Below are 16,896 nucleotides of genomic sequence, written 5' to 3'. Positions count from 1 at the left end.
TGTTATTAAATTTCATCTATAAACTGTATGTATATGTCCAGACAAAAACTCACATTTGCAAAATTACATCATCGCTACTGAGAGTCGGCGTAATAACCTATATGTTCACCCCTACCACACACACAAACACACACACTTTTACACAGTCAATATTGAATATGTTTAATTAGTCGCACATAGCGGCGTGTCCCGGCCAGCGGTGTGTTTTATTTCGCGAGAGGTGTTGTGCGTCGCTGCCAAGGGCCAGGCTGAATAATGCAGAGGGCCATAATGATACAGAAGTAGCTTTTTAATGGAGCAGGGGTCAACAGCAAACCTCTCCCCCATCTTAATGGCGGCTTTGTTTGTCTGTGTACAGCAGGGGTGTCCAAACTAGGGCTTGCACGCCAACTGTGGCCCATGGTCCATTTGTAATTGGCCCGCAGCGAGTTATAAAAATATAATGAAATATGGCCCATACATGAAACTTGCGCTTGACTGTATTTTACCTCTTAGTTTTACCAGTAGGTGGAGCTACTGTCTTGAACAAAGCAAATTATCCACAAATCAAGTGTTTTGAAACTGAAACACAGTTGTGCGGCGAATCAAAAGACTTGTTAGCTAACTTCAAACATCAAGTATCAGATAAAGCTTGTGCTTTTGATTTTTACTCGATTGCATGTGATGAGAGTACAGATGCTATTTTTTTTGCGGGGAGTTGACGATAACTATGGCATTACGGAGGAGCTGCTTGATCTTAGGAGTCTCAGGGGCACAACAACGGGTTAGTACATTGAGGCTGTGTCAGATGCAATTGACAAGATGGGACTTAAATGGGACAAGCTGTGTGGCGTTACAACACATGGGGCTCCAGCAATGACAGGCGAGTGCAAAGGAATGGCCTCTATGGTGTGCGCCAAGGTGCAAGAGAGTTTAGGTGAGGCTGTTAAAATGCACTGTATCATCATCCACCAAGAAGCCCTCTGTGCCAAGACAGTCCAGCTTGGCTTGTGATGAGCACTGTTGTGAAAACTGTCAACATAATTCGAGCATGAGGGTTCTACCACAGAGAATTTCAAGCTTTCCTATCTGATGTCGATGCTGAAAACGGGGACCTACTCTACCATTCTGATGTGAAAAGAAAGCATTCTGTGTGAAGCGCCATCTCTTTGAGACACAACTACGCAGCTTCAATGTTGCACACTTCTCCACACTGTCCAAAATCAAATTTGCTTTTCCAAAGGCCAAGCTTTCTGCTAAAAAGGGGAAGTATGTGTCTGTGATCACATCTCTCATGACAGAATTCAGTCAGTGCTTCCATCATCGAGAGAGAAATCAATCTGTTCTTGACTCCCTTCCCTATGGATGCAGAAGAAGCGGAAGAGTCTGCAATTAGAACTCATCGAAATGCAGTGTGATAATTCTCTGAAGAATCAGCATCAGCTTCTCTCCCTACTCGACTTCTACCGGAGCTTGGAAAAGGCCAAGCTTCCTCTGATGAGATGCCACGCAAAAATAATGATGAGTCTGTTCGGCTCAACATACATATGTGAGCAAACATTTCCTCTGTTAACTCTGAACAAAAGCAGATTGAGAACCAAAATGACCGACAGCCATATCTGTGATGTCCTTCGCGTCTCAACCACCAAACTTACTCCTGACCTGCGAGCCATCCTTCAGTCCAAAGCGCAGCATCACTGCTCCCACTGAGTGCAACGCTGTTCCCATTATAGATGAGTTGAAAATATATTATACGGTATTCATGTTTTAATAAACCCAATGACTAAATAAATTCAATCAATTAAAGTTGATAACCTTTTATAACAAACGTTAGTTGATGTGTTAACAAGCCCAATAACTTATTTACATAACAAGCTTGAACTATACCCATCCCCTTTTCCCCTTATTTCTTCCCCTTTAAACAGGGCTGTGAAGAGGGATCACCATCCTGACTTAGAAGCAATCTGAGGCTGCTGTTTTGAGAATGTGCTGCCAACCATTTTTGTAACAAAATAAGTGAAAACTCATTAATGGAAAGCTGTGATTTAGGCCTATACCTCACCTCTAGTGAGTGTGGCCCAGCCCTTCGTATATTTTTCTATATGCGGCCCTCAGTGGAAAAAAGTTTGGACACCCCTGGTGTACAGGGTAGACTTACTGCAAGCGCAGGGATTGAAGAGGTGTGGGTGTGTGTGTGTGTGTGTGTGTGTGTGTGTGTGTGTGTGTGTGTGTGTGTGTGTGTGTGTGTGTGTGCGTGTGCGTGCGTCCCCTCCAGCAGAAAGACTTGCCTGATGGCAATAAGCTGTGTTGAACCAACCTTTACCTCCAAGCAATAAGAGCACTGTGCTCTGAAAATAAAGTTTGTACTCTACTACACACCTACACCTCACCCTGTTTCTTCTTATACGGCAATGCTTGCAAAATTCTCTCTCCTCTCTCTCTCTCGCTCTCTCTGTGTTGACATCCTGATCGCAGTTTGCTGATCCATTAGTCCTGCCTGACATTCTCCCCCGTCTGGGCTTAGCGCCGTAAATGACTTTGGAGAGGACGGCGATGGGGTTTACGCTCGGGTGGCGGAGCCAGGCGCTCGTTATGCCACACGGAGAAAGACTTAATACCAGAGTGAGAAAAGATACATAAATAAACCTACAGCTCCTATATTGTAGGTGAGACACAAAGTGACTGCAAGGTGAATATTTAATCAAACTTCAGTCCACCTTCTTTTAGTCTATTTTGGTACATGGTTTGTTTAAATAAAAAGTGTGTGGGAAGCATATTTCACAAACTTCACTCAAGCGATATGCCTTCCTCCTGTATTGTATCTATATTGTTTTGTTTACTGTTTATTTTTAGATTATTGTAAATATTAAGGCTTTATGTGTGCCATATATTTTCTTTTTATTGTTTATTTTGTGATTATTTTTTATTTTTATTTGCAGATTTATTTATATTGTTTATTGTTCATTTTGAGTTGTACTTTATATTGCCATTTTTGCCATTACTTTATGATTTCCTATTGTTTTGATTTGTTCTTCACCATCTCACTTTCGTCCATAACAACAGTGTCAGTCCATTCTATTCAAGATTTGACTTCATGGGCATTAAATAAGACCTGGGTACCATTTATTAAATATCTCTTAGAAGTAAGTAAAAGAACTTGTTCAAAATTAAGTCTTAGCATCTTAACGCAAAAGCCTACTTAATATATAAACCCTGTGGTTTACTAAGTACATTTTATTTTATGTTAGTATTTTGGTATCAAACACCTAGTTGAATCTTCTTTACGAAATTATTATACAACTTCATAAAATAAATATAGATATAACTTGCAGATTATACAGATGCATATTAAAAAAAGTGCTATTTGGTCAGGAAAATTATATTTAAAAAAAAAAAACAAGGTTTTTTCTTTGAAATGTAGCGGAGTAAAACTCAAAAATCACTTAAAATTGAATTATTCTCTTACTTCAAGTGAAACTATTATGTCTATTATGTCCCTGAGTTCCCCAAAACATGTTTTTGAAGTTTTTTGCTGAAAATACCATTTAAATTATGCATTCGAGCCATCCTAACATACCTCTTAATTCATTGTGTTCCTGATGCTCTGTTTAAAAGGGAGGAGCCGCCCTCCTGAGACACTGAGTTCTGTGAGCCTGTGGGGTTTGAGCACAAGTTCCGAGCTCTGTGAGCCAGTGGCGTTTCGGCATGACTTCCGGGGTTTCGTTGAATTTACTCTGTCATTTTCACTGATTTGATCAGTCCACCAAAATCTGTTTCTGAGCAAATTTGAGGCGAGAAGCAAGCAATATTATATCTCCCTATCTCTTGCTCTTCTCTTTCCTCTACCTTCGTAAAAGCAAACAGGTAGATCTGGTTCTGACTCTGATCTGGTTCTGAGTCTGGAGCCCGTCCACTCCCTCTGCTCACCCCCACCACCCCTCTCTCTCTCTCTCTCTCTCTCTCTCTCGCCCTCCTTAATTGAGTCTCTGCTAAATTGGACTATTTTCTACTTCTTTCAGGTTGGTAGAACCAGGTGTTTGTTGCTCATTGGTATTGGGGATATAAGATCTTATCATTTGGAGTCGGAATTCAGGAACTGACTTCCAACTCTCCGCGGTCCACGTATCCTCAACTACCTTACTGCAAATTCTGGGTTTGCTCCTCTTCTTTTACTTGATGGAGCAAATAAGCGCAAGTGCAACCAAAACTGTGACAACGCCGCAACTTGTCCGTCTTTGCCTTTGCCAAAGTCTAGTGAAGAAAATAGCGGAGTCTTGCTGTTGGGATCGCACCAATTTTTGGGATCCTGTAGTGTGAACATCTGGTCTGGGACCCATCGTTTTCATGTGGCGGGAGCAGTACAGCAGCGTTAGGATTCAGGCAACTCTACTTTAGTCCTTTTGCTTTTATGGCCTTTGGTCTGATAACAATACGATGACTGGGGATGCTAACGCTAGGTGGCTACGTCTTTTATTAAGTCACGTTTCCACTTCATCTCTCATGGTCTTTGTGCTCATATCATATCACTATCAACCGTCATGTCTCTCTCTCTCTCTCTACGTCTAACCCTACATCTCATTCTCTCTCTTCCACCCTGCGATGGTCGAACCCATGCCCACAAAGTTGACGTTTTAACCGCCATGATAATTTCCCTGTATTTGCCTCTCATTTCTCTTTACACCCTATACCTTAAAGCACGTAATAATGACACATAGCATACATACATTATTTATAGTATTTTAGTTTAGCATTGTAATATTTTAATTGTTATTGTTATCTTGTTTTAGTGAGAATAACTTAATTCGTTTTCTCAGTGTTGCCGCTGCTGTCGGCCATCTTGCGGGTGCTTGTCCACAGCTGCAGTTCTTTTGCGTTCCGTTTGCACTGGGAAGTCGGGATTTCCCAGTCTGAAATTTCAACTGGAACGCCCCCCCCCCAGGTCAGATTTCTGACCCAGAAAGTCGGAAGACCCCTCACCCACCCCGACATCAAAATCCAAGATGGCTGCTCCACGCAAAAACAATAAATGCAATCTGTAGTGGTTTTTTTTTTTTATTTTTTATTCCTATCAAGTCTATTTGGACGTGAACATGTACATGTTCGTGGACCCCCAGAGGAGCACTTTATTCCCCGGTCCCACATTTGTTGTGTAGTTGTCTGTATTCCGAGAGTGCAAGCACAACAAAGGAGGCACTGTGTTTTTAGAACCCACCGCCGCTCCTCTGAGGGCGCGTCTGGCGGCGGCATCTGATCTGAATAAATGTTTGTGATTAGAACGCGCGCCGCCTGGCGGTTTAGGGAGTGTCGCCCCGGGACTCGTCGCTCGGTCCCGGGTCAGCTCTTGTCACCCCGGGATTCCCAGCCACACCTTTTTGGGGGCTTAGCCATTGTGAATAGCTCGGAATAGACTCGGAAGCCCAGGCCTCTCTCTCTCGCGCTCGCTCTCTCTCTCTCACTTAGCGTCTTTGTGTTGACGAATGAGACGCTTCTAAACGATGAGCTATTTAATGCTTTGTCTCCGTGGTGGTGGTGGTGGCACTGCTGTTGTTGGGATTTTATTTCCTGCTTTGATTTCATGGGTTGTGTATCGTGCCCACCGAAAGAGAGTATGGTGAGGCTCGAGGAGACAAAAACAAGTGAAATGTGATGGTCTCATATTGGATGAGCGCTTCTATAAGCGATACCCGCTGAGCTAACTCGTCGAATTGAGGCGTTAGAGCTTTTAAGACAACAGCACGGGACATGATGGTGAGGCAGGGAAAGGGAGTTTTGTGTGTTTTCCAACGAAGTCGCAGCAGAGACTTAGAGATCATTTGGCAATATTTTGGGGATGACAGTCGGTGCTTTCAATGGATATGCACAGACAAGACATAATTGAATAACAATCTTTAGCAATGTAGATATTATTGAATAAAACATCTAGTATCTGCACTGCTTCACTGTAACGCAGCCTTCAACTATATCACAGAATCAGGATCACCAAAATCTGGCGATATCTCCTCTCGTATCACAATATTGACATTATAATATACCTCTTAATATGTAAAACGTTGTCAGAAACAAGGATCCAAACATCCAACAGTAATTTAATCTGAAACTGTATCTCTCGAGTGATTAGGAACCCTGCTGGTCTCATTCATTTAGAGCTTTTAAGTCGTTAACACATTTGACAATAGACATTGTGTTATTTTGCGCCGTGCAGCTGCCATTGCCTGGGAACCAGCAGGGAACAAAGCGGGCTCAGTTGACCGGTGAGTTTGGCTCAGGCGAGTTTCGGCTACAGTGATTGGAAAAAAAAAAAAAAATTATAATCAAGAAATAAACAATTCATTAGCGTGTGCACAAACTGGACCAGCGCTCTGCTCACTCTCCCCACAGACGGCGGCCTGAGTTTGACCTTTCTCTAGTGTTACTTTTTGATTCCTCCGCCTCCGCCTGCTACACCAGGTCTCTGAAACCCCCCGTCGATCCTACCCAGCATGCCCCGGTGCCCCGCTTTGAAGTAGGGGTCGGCGGTAAGCGGCGAACATTGGGAGAAAGGGAGCGCTCGTTTGATCTCCCGTCGCTTTGTTTTGCACACAATGTCAGTTTGCCGCCAATTTATGTGTGTGGATGAAATTATACGCTTCTACCTCCACTTCTCAAATATAAGACCAAACAACTAGATGGATATAGGATTATGGTCTATATTTGGGCCCAATTCAACTGTATGGGAAAATGGACACATTTCATTTTGCTGGAAACGGGACTTTTCTTTCATTCTGTCACAGACTGCAACAGATCAGCAGCAAATGTTGAAGTGGTAATCTGCAAGATTATTCAGGTTTTTATTTTTTTTTTATTTCATATTAGATACATTTTTTTTAGTTGGCACTTTATAAAAAACAGCCATTCATCGCATTTGGGTTAAGTATGTGCTCCTCTATATGCTGTGTCCATCCACAGATTGTTTCAGAGTTTCTCTAATCCCTATTTTAGCGGCATTGCTCTGGATGTGTACCTCTGCCAGAATGCATTGTGAATCACGTCCAGTAATTTAGGACACCGTTTAGACACAGTATTGGCTCAACGTTTTCCTCTGGACTTTGCAGTTCACGCCTAATGCCCATGTATAAATGTTGAGTTAAGTTGTACTCTGAGATGTTTGTTCAGGAATATTCATGCTGCACTTCATTACATTAACATTCATCATTTGTCACAGGCCCAAGGAGATTCTCCAGTGTTGACACAAATAATTTATACCTGTTTAGAGTTTTTTGTTTAGCGTTTTGTTATGTTTTGCTTGCCGGTCTCCCTGCTTTCTGTTTGAAAAGCGCATTTTTCCCAGTACACCCTAAAGATCCTGACGGTATTCTGAATGTTTCTTTATGAGCAAAAGGATGAGATTTTTTTGAAGGAGGACTTCCAGTAAACGAGAGTGAGAAGATTTGGACATTTATTTATTTATTTATTTGTAATGATTGCAATTTATTTTGGAAAGATGGAGGCATGACCAATCGATCCCAGATCACCACTATCAACAAGTACCATGGTTCTGTGTGGACTCACAGTTGAAGGACATCATTAAATAGTTAAAACAGGACCTTAGAAATTAGAGTGCGTTGATCTCAATCAATGCCAAGGAGCTTATCGACCTTTTTGACTCCACCTGCACCAATATTTTGGACTCTGTTGCTCCATTTAGGACCAAATGGGGAAAAAAAAACAACGCTTAGAGCCATGGCTAAATGAAATTACCTACACAGCAACAACTGCCCTCTCAGACGTGCTTGTAGACGCGCCGAGAGAAAGTGGAAGAAGGACAAGCTCCAAGTCTCCTTAGGAATTCTTCGGGAGTGCTTATCTAATCACCAGAGTTGTAGAAACTGTAAAAACAGAGTTATTATCTAAATTTGTCTCCGTCAACAGCCATAAACCTCATGTCCTCTTCAACACTATCTCAAAATTATCTCATGAATCCCCGTAATACACTGTGTATTGTGCCAACTCCTACACTCCGTCAAAACTTTCTGAATTATTTTTATTGATACGATTTCTGCTCTTAGATCTTCTCCCACTTCCTTTTCCATTGACCCGTCAGTTGACCCTCTGTGCCCAGCTGTCGTTGATCAGTTTAAACCAATACTATTATTGTTCTTATCAGAGGTAGTAATTCATCTGCGGCCTACAAGTTGTCCCTGGGATAGCTTTCCGTCTTGCCTTCCAAAATACGTTTTTAATACTGTTGGTTGAAGTATTCTTGTTTTAATGAATGCCTCTCTTACTTCAGGATGTGTTCCCGGTGTTTTTAAATGTGCTGTAGTACAGCCTCTTATCAAAAAGAGAAACCTGGACCTCTCCGTTCTCTCCAACTACCACCCGATCTCTAAATTACATTTGCTGTCCCAAATCCTGGAGCAATTAGTTTATATCCATCTTCAAACATTTCTAGATGACCATGGCATTCAAGAAAGATTTCAGTCTGGTTTTTAACAAGGTTACAGTACCAAAACAAAACTTTTAAGAGTCTTTAATGACCTTCTTTTAACTGCAGACTCACGTCTTGAACACCGTGAGGGTATCAAAGGTACTGCCCCTAAATGGTTCCAGTCTTACCTGGCGTATTGGAAGTTCTCAGTACAGTTGGGCGAGTGGGCGAGCTACCACGGCCCCACTTTTTTGTGGGGTCCTTCAAGACTCCATTTTGGGCCAGGTCCTCTTTTCATTATATCTGCTACCCTTGGGGTCGACTTTTTCGATTTTTTTAAGAAACACAACATTCCTTTTCATTGTTTTGCTGACGACATCTAAATCTTTCTGCCTATCGAAACTAAAAGAAACGATTCCATGCAGTCCCTGCTGGACGTAAAAATTATATCAAAGCCCGGATGAAGTTAAGTTTTCTCAATCTTAATGAAATGAAAACTGAAATTGTTATATTTGGACAAACTGGCCCAGTGGACAATTGTGAGACTCTTGGCCCCTTGCCTTCCCACAATCGCTCCGCTGTCAAGAATCTTGGTGTAATTTTTGATAGCGCTTTTAAATTTGATACACAGATTAGATCACAAAACCTGCTTCTTCCAGCTAATACTCCTAGCCAGGGTTCAGGCATATCTCTCTCCTAATCGTCAACTAGTACAAAACTAAGTGGAACCAAAAAGCATGAACATATAACACCAGTATTGGCTTCCCTCCACTGGCTTCCTGTCTGCTTTAGGATTAATTTTAAGATTCTATTGCTTGTTTTTAAGTTTGTCAATGGGCTGGCGCCATATCTTGCTGAACTCGTCCACCACTATACTCGAGCTGGAGCACTAAGGTCGACAAACCAGGTGCTCCAAAAATAGAGGAAACTGTGCCTTTGCAGTGGTGGTTCCACTGCCTATACACATAAGATCTGCTCATACTGTAAAAACCTTCCAGTCTTTGTTAAAAACAAACTCTTATTCATTGGCATTCCCCTTGAGCAAAATAATTCTGATTATCATTTTAGCCATAATCATAGAGGGATGGAGAGGGAGAGAGAGAGAGATCTCTTCTGATAATAGTGAAAATGCTTCTTAGACAAATATTTTTAATTATCATGCAATACATGCACACATGCTTTGGATGGTGGCCGGTGAAATGTGGCCTCTGCATTTAACCCATCCTGGCTTGTAATTGCATATTTACCTCCTGTAGGCCAGACAGAAATATGCCCGAGTTTGTATTTATATTTAATTTAATTAATTGGGGGGAAATTCGGGCCCTATGAGCGACAAAAATACTAGAAGGTAGCTATGTCCTCAAGAAGACATGACTTAAACATTTGATTTAATACAAAAATGAATAATATGGTAAGCAAACCTGACTAAGAGTAGAACAGTGACGACTTATGACCTTGCTGACCTAAGGCCTTGACCTGCTGCTGGCAGTTTTTCGGTTAATGGGTAAACCTGGGTCATCTCCACTCTTGGACTTAAAAAGTTCTTCTCAGAGGTGTTGCCTGGTAAGTTCCATCAATAAAAGGAATGGATGTAGACTTGGTTCTTGGTTAGATTCTTCTAGAATTGACTTGTCTCTTACTCAGGTTGGTTCCTAATTTCTCTTTCTTTCCACCGAGCGCAAGACCTTCATTTATCACTGTCCAGCAGCCATGTAGTTCTTACAATCTTGACCACATCCAATGCATGTAAAACAGCATCATCAACAATCACGTTTGCTCTCTGGACTCACCGTCAATTGGAGAACAATATATTTTTTGTTAAGACAACAACGCCACCCCACAATCACAGTAAGAATTTGCCAAGAACACTCACTAAAAAAGAATTGGACTGGTTGGATTAAGACAACAGCTTCTCATACTTATATCTTTTTCATCATACATAAATGCTTTTTTTCTTTCCCACAGTGCACATATCTATGTAGAATCAATGCAGGGTTCCAAATGTATTCAGAGCCCCAAGCCCAAACACTATCTGTCCATTCTGACACGCGGCTTGCATCTTGGCTTGCATCTTTGCTTTCATGAATGCATGGAATCACAGGGTGTAATCTCCCATCGCCCGGGCATTCCTAACTTATTCGAGGAATTATTTTTCCATTCTCCAACCCTGCAAGCATTGTCTAGAATAAATATATTTTTCTCTCCAACCTTTCATGTATTTCTTCAATGCATTATTTCACTGGAAAAGGGCAAAAAGAATCATAGCATGAATAAGAAAACCACTATACGGGGTGATGTAGCACTGATGGTGAAAGTCAGAGTTCGGGGTTGATGCAATCGTATCAGTGCGTTGATTAAAACTAAAATTTTAATTGCACTTATCAAGTTACAGCGAGCACCGAACCTGCTACATATACCATAGTCATTTGCATTGTGCGGCCCTCTCTTTTGGTGTCTGTTTCCATGGAAATCAAGGGACAATTCCAATAGATTAGTTTCAACAATGGGTCACTTGGGAACAACTTCAGCATCGCACAAATCTTTGGAATTCTAAATGCAGATCTTCTTCCAGCCTGACGTAGGCTGCCTGGCTGTGGCGGTGCGCAATGCGGCACCGGTTAGGCCGACGTTGTTTCCTTTTTTGTGTGATCCTGCTTACGCCAAACTTTTGAGTACAGTGCAAAAAGTATGTCAGACTTTGTAGTACAGCGTTATGTTTGTAAATGCCGTGTGCATGGTGCATCTATTTGCATACCAAATTGTTAGAGAGACGCTAAGTAGCCCATCTCTCAATATGATAAATATCAGTTGCTACTGTGCCACTTGCTTGTTTGCATGTGTGTGTTTGTGTCTGTGTGTGTCTGAACAGTACAGTATGTGTCGTGGCCTACGTGAGGGATTTCGAGAGTGTTTGGTGTGTGCGTGATGAGTACAAATGAGCATCGTTAGTCTGAATTGAGCAGCGACCCGCCGTCCCATCCCCAGCTCATGCGTCGATTTGACAAGCTCACATCTCTGCAAACATGGCTGCAGATAACGTTTCAGGAATGACAGCGTGGCGCAGAGACGTTATAAACAACCTCAAACAATCATGCTCTCTGTCGCTCTTGCTGAGGTCGCCCAAGACAAAGAGCTCAGAGGAGAGTATTTGAAAGGAAACCAAGGACATTTAAAAATAAATAATAACAATAATAATTGTTCTCTCTCTCTCTCTCTCTCTCTCACCAGGTCTTCCCTGACGTGCCCTCACTGCCTTAAGCAGAGTAACACATTCGACCCCTTCTTATGTATATCCCTGCCTATTCCCCTGCGCCAAACCAGGTAACTATGACAATTCACAGAGCACACTGTACAATATTATGTATGATAGCACTACACCCGAGATAACCACCTTTATTATTTTTACAACAACGTGAAACTTAAGAAATTGATGCCAGAGGCAGCCATGCAAGGTGCCAATTTAACTCATCAGGAGCGATTCTGTGTCACTCAAGGACATTTGAGGCCATGCTACCAGACAACCCCGGTAGGGAGCTGTCCCGCATTTCAAAGGCAGGATGTTTGACAGGCAGGTTTCAAAGGTCTTGCACAGGCAACTTGTGGGGTAGAGACGTCCCGTCCTGATTCTGGACGTTGTTGTGCAAGATTTTCTGCAGTCTCAGTCGTCAGTACAATGGTTTGGAGGCACAACAGGAGTCAGGGTGGGACCATATGTGCCCTCTTTTGAGTACTTACAATTCTTTGGCGGTTTCTGAATGGGAGGGGCCACCTTCTAGGTTGCATGGCTTGCTGCGTATGATGCCTGTGACAGGTCCTTTCCAGGATGGATGTCAGACAGAATCAGGTCAAATCAGGGTGGTCGTAAATCTAGCCAGAACTCCTTCCGTTGGCCTTCCTCCATGTTGGCTATTTGAAGGGGCTCATCTGCTATAGCCACCCTATACTTGAACTGCATGTAGTCGACATTCAGGCATCGACATCCAGCGCTGAAATCACTGCCCGTCTTGCTTCCTTACCAGACGCCTCCAGTGAAGTAGGGGCCTTCGTCGTCAATCGCAATCTCCCATTCAAGTCGACGGATTTCGTCTGCAAAGTATCAAATTGCATCCAATTTGCAGATTTGCCCCGATACGCCGCTGAATAAATCCCTCTATCTTCAAGTAGGCAGATGCGGATGCTCGGAGTTCCTCGACATATTTGCAGCATGTAAGGAGCAGAGCTAACCCTCCAATGCAGTGTTTTTTATCGCAGTCTTTTCCTGCTGCTGTCCAGCACAGAGGAAAACACATACACACACATTGTCAAGCTTAGATACACATGTAATCTAGGTATAATAATCACCAAAACTTGGCAATAAATTATAGTTGTCCACCGGACTGGCATTTCATCATCATCACATCTTGTATCTGGGATACCAATGCATGTCATAAGTAATGAGTGGAAGAATGTAAAACACCCACTTGTGCACGCAAACAGAAACCAGGCCGAATTTGAGAGATTCTCATGAAATCACAATAAGGCCGTACTTTAAAAAATGTCCTTCTGTCTTGTGTTTTAAATGTTTTAAATCAAGGCATGCAAGCACAAGTCTCAATCTCTGTCTCTTTCTCCACATGCACGCATGCACGTGCACGCACACACACACACACACACACACACACACACACACACACACACACGCACACACACACACGCTGCCCTTGTTGCACCCTCCTACTGCAGCAGTATCCCCACAGAATAACTGATAAGTCTGAGGCCCCCTGAGACACAGCAGAGTTTAGCTGGCAGTGTGGTATCAAGGCCTGGGTGCCCAAGATAATGGCTGAATGGATAATAAATAAATAAAAACATAAGGGAAAAGGGAAACAAAGCTGGGAAGCCTGCTTGCTCAAAACATTTGACTTCACATCTAACCTTGCGCTGTCATTCTTAGCACTGTTTCTTTTCTTTTTCTTTTTTTTCCAAGGCCATTATGTAACAATAACACCTTGTGGAATACAAATGAGAAAAATAAATGAATAGGAAAGTCCTTTCTTTTACCTTTGCCACATTAAATAACTGCTCAGAGGTTATGTTGAAGAGGCTTCATATATGGAAGTGATTGACAATCTTTCATCAGGTTAATCTCTGAAACAGGTCCCATAGGTGTTAGTTGGCGTTTTCTTTTTAAGCCAGTTGTGAGGGAATCTTCAAAAGGAAATGAAAAAAAAAAAACAAAAAAAAAAGATAACCTGCACATGAATTAAATATTAACAACTAACTACTGATAACGGAATATGAAATTAAGTCAAGTTGAAACTCCTTTTACTTGTAGAAAAAAAAGAACAACCTGTCAGTGCTTTCAGAGAAGGGTCTGATTTATTTCACCTTTCTCCAAATAGCGCTGCCTCGGAGGTCATTGGCGTGCACAATGAAGCACACCTGGAGTAGGTCAAATATCTACATTTCAAATGCGGCTTTTTGATTTTTGTTATTTCCATCTTTCGTTCTACTGTCGGCTCAGAGTTTCCTTGCCGTGCCAAAATATGTTCCTCATTATGTTTACCGTTGTCTGATAATTCACTCTGATAAAACACTTTTCTTCTTATTTGTTTCCACTCCCTTGTCATTTGCATTACAAATAGGGCACCTACTGCATCAGAGGTGGCACAACAAAATAAATACATAAACTGTGACAAAAGAACCCCCCACACCTAGAATGCAGGGGAAACTTGTTTTATTTGTCCCCTGAGGTCCCAGTACTATACAACACAACTTTGAATTCACGTCGCCACCCCGCATAAAAAGTGATGCATTGTCATTTATTCTCCCCCGGTTGGCTTCCCATCGCACCTCCATCGTGACATATCTGCTTCATCCTGTGTGTAATCCTCGGCGTTGGCTGCAGCCCTGACGCTTGTCATGAGTAGGCGGCTGAAGAACGGAGTAAATAATGTTGGCATTCATTTATTTTTCTGCCATTGCATCCAAGACAGAGCCGCAAGTGGAGTTCAAATTCCCAATTGTAAAGCCAAAGATGTTTGTATTCTAATGATGGCAACGAGCACGGTAGGAGCCTCCATTATGAACTCAGTAAGCCATTCAGTATGGGGATGGGGATAAGAAAAAGATTTTCGAGTTATATTTGCACCATTTCTCATGCACAAACCTTGTCCACTTTTGTGTGAAGACCGTGATTCCGTTCTGTGCGATTCATTCGCACACAATAGGACAACATTTCTAGAGCCCTCAAGATCACCTGTCCTATGGTACTGCATGCGGTTTTCTGATCCACTGCTGGTACATGTGGTCCTGTTTAGTCAAAAGAGGATGTAACAAAGAAATGGTTAGAAATGGCAAAGATATTCTGTAAGGGAAAGGTGAGTTCCCTTAAAAGGTCTCTATAGTTTAATTAGTGGTTAATGGATCCGGGTAGCCAAGTAATTTACAAATGACATCTTATTCATATAGAAAGACAAGTGAATAACTTTTGAGTGTATACATGGTGCTCGTCACTCATATAAATATCATGAGTCATTGGGGCAGCAAGTTTGCAAGTGACATCGAGGGACATCAAGTAACGTCGACTCACCTTTAATGGAGAGCACCCAACATACTCTATCACTAACCCAGACCTTATTAAGTGCTTCCCAACATGTATTTACGACTGAGAAACGTACCGCTCTGCTGCAGCTTCTCACTCTGCTTAAATGGCAATGTCTAATGGGGCCGTTAAATCGAGCTGATATTATAGGCGGTCTTAATATGTTGTACTGGGAAAATAAATGGCCGTTTCCCGGGTTTTTGTTGACTCTTGTAACTAGAAACATGAAGTTGCTCCTACTGACAACCTGCCGTAGCCAACGTCACACTCTGGATGTACTGCGGCTATTTCAAAAAGTCACTTTAAATCAAATGTTAAATTGCTACTATTCAAAAAATAGCCTCTGTGTTCTGAGTTTCCTGATTTTGAAAATGCGATTTCCTGGGTTTTCCTACGACTTAAAACCTAGTAGTAAATAGTAAAGCGTTCAGCGAGGTTGTGCTCCGAACAGTTATAAAAGATGGGAGCCAACATTTTGATAAGGCCTGTGTTGAAAAATAGCGAACCTATCCTTTAATATCTGTGTGCAGTAAATCAACTTGAGTCGAACAATGTTTTGTGTCAACAGCTGTTACTTAATGCTGTATGTGTCATTCCTGCAGGAACTGGGAAGAGACAGGTTTGTGTTGTTGTGGATGAATGTGCAAGACACTGGACTAGAAATCAATCAAGGTCTCCCTGCGCAGGTTGGAGTCCTTCCAGTATAGGTGGCAGCTTTTTAGTCGAGTGTTTATGTGATTGACAGGAATACAACTTGCCCGCTCTCATATTTAAGTAACCTCTGTCGAATGAAACTGTGTTGAAAAAAGTTAAAAGTTGATTGAAAGCGCCATTCCTCAAATCAAAGCACTATTCTCTCCAGTATGTTCAAGTGTAACCAAATGATGAATTCGATTTAATGTTCGTTATTCGTTATTTTGGTTTTGTTTTAATAATAATTTAATAATAATTTGCTATGTTAGTTTACTTCTCTTGATGTTGGTTAAATTCATCAGTTGCCATTAAAAGATGATAGTTCTACTGAGAAAATGTTCCTCATTATGTACACTGTATATGTATTTTCGAAGTACAAAATTACATTAGGGTAGGGAAAGGAGTTTGGCTGTCTATGAGGACCTCAGAGTAGCTCCTCTGAGCCAGCTTCGGGCTTTTGGCAAGGTGATGCCTGGACCTTTGGAGGAGTATGGGGAGCAGGACCCAGTATCCACTGGAGGGATTTTTTTTCTTCTTTTTTTTACCTGTGCTGTCAGCATGCTGGGCATACAACACAGAGTATTTGTATGCTATTGCATCTAGGACAGAGTTAATCTGCAAATGGAGTTCAACTTCTCAACCTGCAATGCAACTCTTTATTCATTCTTAAATCATCAAGAACTGCTGCAGTAACTCTGTCCTGTGGATGACCTGTAGGATGACAAGTGTACAGTTTATTGTTATACAGAGCCGCTACCAATCCCCCTCTTTGGAGAACTATTTTACTATATTTGAGACCCCGCACACCCGGGGCACACATACAGTACAACCCACCCCCAAGTGCAGGCACAAGACGCAGCCGTAGGCCCAGAACCCGTCAGGCCCTGCGCCGACAGACCGACACCCCACCCGAACTGCCCGCCCCGCAGGCGAGCCGGCAGAACCCCCATGTCCACCTGCACCTTGCGCAAGGGCGAGGGCACCACACCGCAGCCAACCAGAAACCTTACCCAAGGCACCCATCCACGTAGCCGAGTGTGCTCAGCGCAGGGTATATGGGCCTTCCACCACCCCTGGCAACCGAGGCAGAGAAGCCACGCTGCCGGAGCAAAGGCCGAAAGCTGCCCCACGTACCCTATCCCACACCCACAACAGAGGCCCCAGAAGGCACCCGGCGGCGCTCTCCGCAGCCCTGCCATGTCACAACGCACCATAAACTACCAGGGGCAACCCG

At 42.5% G+C, this 16,896-nt stretch overlaps 1 protein-coding gene across 1 annotated transcript in view; it reads left to right on the top strand.

Moving 5' to 3' along the window:
- The window catches only part of usp43a (ubiquitin specific peptidase 43a), a gene marked incomplete at both ends in the record, with an annotated part of 159,835 nt that overhangs the window by 70,937 nt on the left and 72,002 nt on the right, over positions 1 to 16,896 (top strand). Inside the window, one exon of the mRNA XM_079999519.1 lies at positions 11,615 to 11,707. Coding sequence (XP_079855645.1) covers positions 11,615 to 11,707 — 93 coding nt within the window. The remainder of the gene's footprint in view (positions 1 to 11,614; positions 11,708 to 16,896) is intronic.

Source organism: Zeus faber, assembly GCF_960531495.2.
Source record: "Zeus faber genome assembly, chromosome: 4".
NCBI classification, from domain to species: domain Eukaryota; kingdom Metazoa; phylum Chordata; class Actinopteri; order Zeiformes; family Zeidae; genus Zeus; species Zeus faber.
This window is presented reverse-complemented; position numbering and strand designations above follow the sequence as displayed.